We start from the raw sequence: 3,099 nt of genomic DNA on the forward strand, positions 1-3,099 counted from the left end.
TGGGAACTTTCTCCACCGCGTTTTGCTTTTGAGGCACAGTCACTGGAGCTACCGCTAGCAGCAGCCCCTCTGGGCTTGTCAGTAGCACAGAAAAAGGCCACGACTCTCTTCTCATCATAAACACAAAGCCTTTTCAATGGAGGACTTGAGCTGCTTCTATTTCAGCCTAGCCCCATGATAGCACTTCTCAAGGACTTGCATCTTCAATTTTCTTACCCACTTTCTGCAACTCTCTAAACAAAAATAGCCACGCTACTGCTTCAGGAAGGTCATTGTCCTCACCCAGAAATTCAATTAGCAGCTTTCCCTTTCTGCTGACTATTTCTCCCCCCATTTAGTTAATTTTAATGCAGTGTCCCACACTAGGAGCCTTCAGCTCCCAGTTGAGGGAGTAGATAAAGACTTCGAGTGGCCCCTGGGACCTGAAGCTGAGCAAGTGCTCACCAGTGGGAGCATTACACCATGGAAAGCTTCCGATCTCCCGCTGCAGACAAAATGTCTATGCAAACAATCCTGCTACTTTCCCAAATTCCCGCGTGTCGCAGATGTGAAGGTCAGTTGCTGGAGGGGAAGCCAGGCTGTTTTGGGGGAGATCATCGTGGTCTGTCTTTTTTGCTGCTGCTGCTAATTTTTGTGAGCACCATAGAACACAGTAGAAAATTGAAACTGTGTGAAAGATCAACAAATCAGTGTAGAATGTCATGCAGCAACATCTGTTAACTTTGGCTCTATCTCATATCCTCCTGACCCCTCCTTTCCAGCCACAAGTCTCCTGTTTTGTGAGAGCTCGGAGTGATAGGGACTTGGAGAGGGGGGGGAAAAAAGCCTCGCTGTTTCTCAGTGGTCTGAAGGGCTTGCAAAAGTACCATCTGGAATTAAAATCTTATGTTTGTGTGTTTCTGTATTTTTAGTTATGAAACAAATGGGAATTTGCTGAATGAATTAATTGTATTGCACTGTAAAAGTCGTATCTTGAGGGCCATTATATATGGGAGTTTACAAAGCCTGCAGAGAGAAATGAAAGTGGCTTCTCTTTCTAATTAGGGCTTTCAGGAAATCATTGATTACAGAATCTAATAGCCTTGCTCAGAGACATTTGTTTGATATTACTTCTGATAAATGAAATTTTTACCTAATAATAATTTTACTAGTGGCACTGGAAGCAGCTGCTTTCTCTAACACTAAGCTTGCCTTCAGTAAAACTTTCATTTTTTTTTTCCTACCATGTCCAAATAGTTACAGCTAATGAAACATTAATTCTAAACTGTAGATCACAGTAAAAAGTTTAAATCGTGAAGAATTGAGTGGTGTAGTAGACAGCATGTCCTTAATGGGAATGGTCTTTGTCCAGACCAGCTTAATGGTGTACACTTGTTCTTGCAGTGCATCTAAAAAAGAAGTCTAAACAAAACCTGGACCTGCTCTGTAGCAATTTTTACCATATATTTTCTTTCCTTTAACAGGGTCAGCATATTTCGTTAGCTCCCATCCAAAAGCTAGAGGAAGCTTTGTACGAGTATCAGCCTCTGCAAGTGGAGACATATGGACCACAAGTTCCAGAGCTGGAAATGCTGGGAAGGCTGGGGTAAGTAATGCTGCAAGTTTTAATTCCCATTTCACAGGGCTGTAGCTGGGACTGTTACCATCTTCACTTTGCCAGGATGTAGGTTTTTTTTTTTTGTGTGTGTTTTGTTTTAAAGGATCTTAATGAAATATTAGACTTCCTGCCCAACCAACCAACATTTTGTTTGGGTGGATAAGCTAAAATTTTTGGTCCTCAAGCCTTTATAGATCTATTGAGAGCTGGACTGGATTGCATTAGTGTTTTTAAGGTTGTCCTTGGCAGTCGCAGTGAAGTAGCTGTTCATTTTCAGTTGCACGGTATTAAAAAATAAATAAATAAAAATCTGGGGCCTAATTTACCCAGCTGTAAGCCAGTAAAAATATTAAAGTTGGGCCTTTTGCCACGGAAAAGGGTAGATTTACTTGTCGACTGCTGTCGACGGTCAAACTGCGTTTGTGAGAAATGAAGCACAGAGCTTAACGTTGTCAAAAAGCATAATGCAGGGCTGGTCCAGCAGCTTGGTGGCATCACAGTGCGCAGCCGTGTTTGGAAGGGAGCCTGCCGTGCCTGAAAAATGGAGGCTGGGAAGGCCAAAAGTGACACGTCTGCTTGCTGGAGGGTGTTCACAGCTGAAAAGCCACCTGAAAATGCCCAGCCGCTGGGATAGGGAGTGTCCCTAAACTGGTTGTGGTTGGGCTTCCAAGGTCACAAGCACCTACAGCGGCTGGAAAATGATGGGGCAGAGTGAACACGCAGATTGGCAAGGCAAGAAAGAGTTTAAAAATAATAATAAATGTGTATCTTTGCCCCTGTGGGGAAAACTGAAGCCAGAAAGTACTGAAGAAAGTTGAGACACTTGGAGGATGCAGATTCAGAGACCACTGAAATCCAAACAGGAATCCTGTTTAGTTTGGTGGCACAGGCAGAACTGCCTCTCACACAGAAAATGCTAGAGGTAGATGGACTTCTTAAAACAAACAAGCAACCTAATGGTGCTTTAGAAAATTGAAGGCTGTCTGGAATTGAGATTGTCTCCATTTTTATTGTTTCTTTGTCCTCCTGGTGCCTGTAATTTTTATTATCTGATATCAGGCTTCTGAGACCAAATATTAATTAGCAGTTTAAACTTGGGCAGAGCCAGATTCAGCCTTCACCACCTGTTTGGATGGAGCACAGCTGTGAGGGACCTCCGGGGCGATGGGAGCCTTGGGGCCCTCTCAGCCTTATCGCAAGTGAAACAGCTTGAGGGGAGGAAGATGGCTTGTACCAGGAGAGTTCCCAGCCTCTGTCCCTTTGTACGTGGCCCCGTAAGGTGAGTGCTGGCACCAGGATCAGGCAGGAACCCTGACATTTGTCTGACCCGTGGCTCTGCCTCGGAGGCAGCCTTACACAGCGCTGTGCCATCGCCCTGTCTGCGTGCCAGCGTCTTCGGAGCAGGGTTTGCAAACAGCACTCAGTCTGTTCCTGGAGGTTCACGTGCCTCCTTTTACCTCTCTGAGCCCGAACAGCCCTGGTTGTCTGCTCCAACCCTGCAG

General features: G+C 44.9%; 1 protein-coding gene and 1 long non-coding RNA gene across 3 annotated transcripts in view; both read left to right on the forward strand.

The window, feature by feature from the left end:
* Positions 1–3,099, forward strand: part of MNAT1 (MNAT1 component of CDK activating kinase) — a 120,560-nt gene that overhangs the window by 82,772 nt on the left and 34,689 nt on the right. For both annotated transcript variants that reach the window (XM_027459413.3, XM_072038174.1), the window contains exon 7: positions 1,464–1,585. In XM_027459413.3, the coding sequence (XP_027315214.1) occupies positions 1,464–1,585 (122 nt within the window). The remainder of the gene's footprint in view (positions 1–1,463; positions 1,586–3,099) is intronic.
* The window catches only part of LOC140002566 (uncharacterized), a 29,315-nt gene continuing 27,807 nt past the window's right edge, over positions 1,592–3,099 (forward strand). The window contains exon 1 of the long non-coding RNA XR_011809423.1: positions 1,592–2,876. This is a non-coding gene — a long non-coding RNA (uncharacterized lncRNA). The remainder of the gene's footprint in view (positions 2,877–3,099) is intronic.

The sequence above is a fragment of the Anas platyrhynchos genome, chromosome 5 (assembly GCF_047663525.1).
Source record: "Anas platyrhynchos isolate ZD024472 breed Pekin duck chromosome 5, IASCAAS_PekinDuck_T2T, whole genome shotgun sequence".
NCBI classification, from domain to species: Eukaryota; Metazoa; Chordata; class Aves; order Anseriformes; family Anatidae; genus Anas; species Anas platyrhynchos.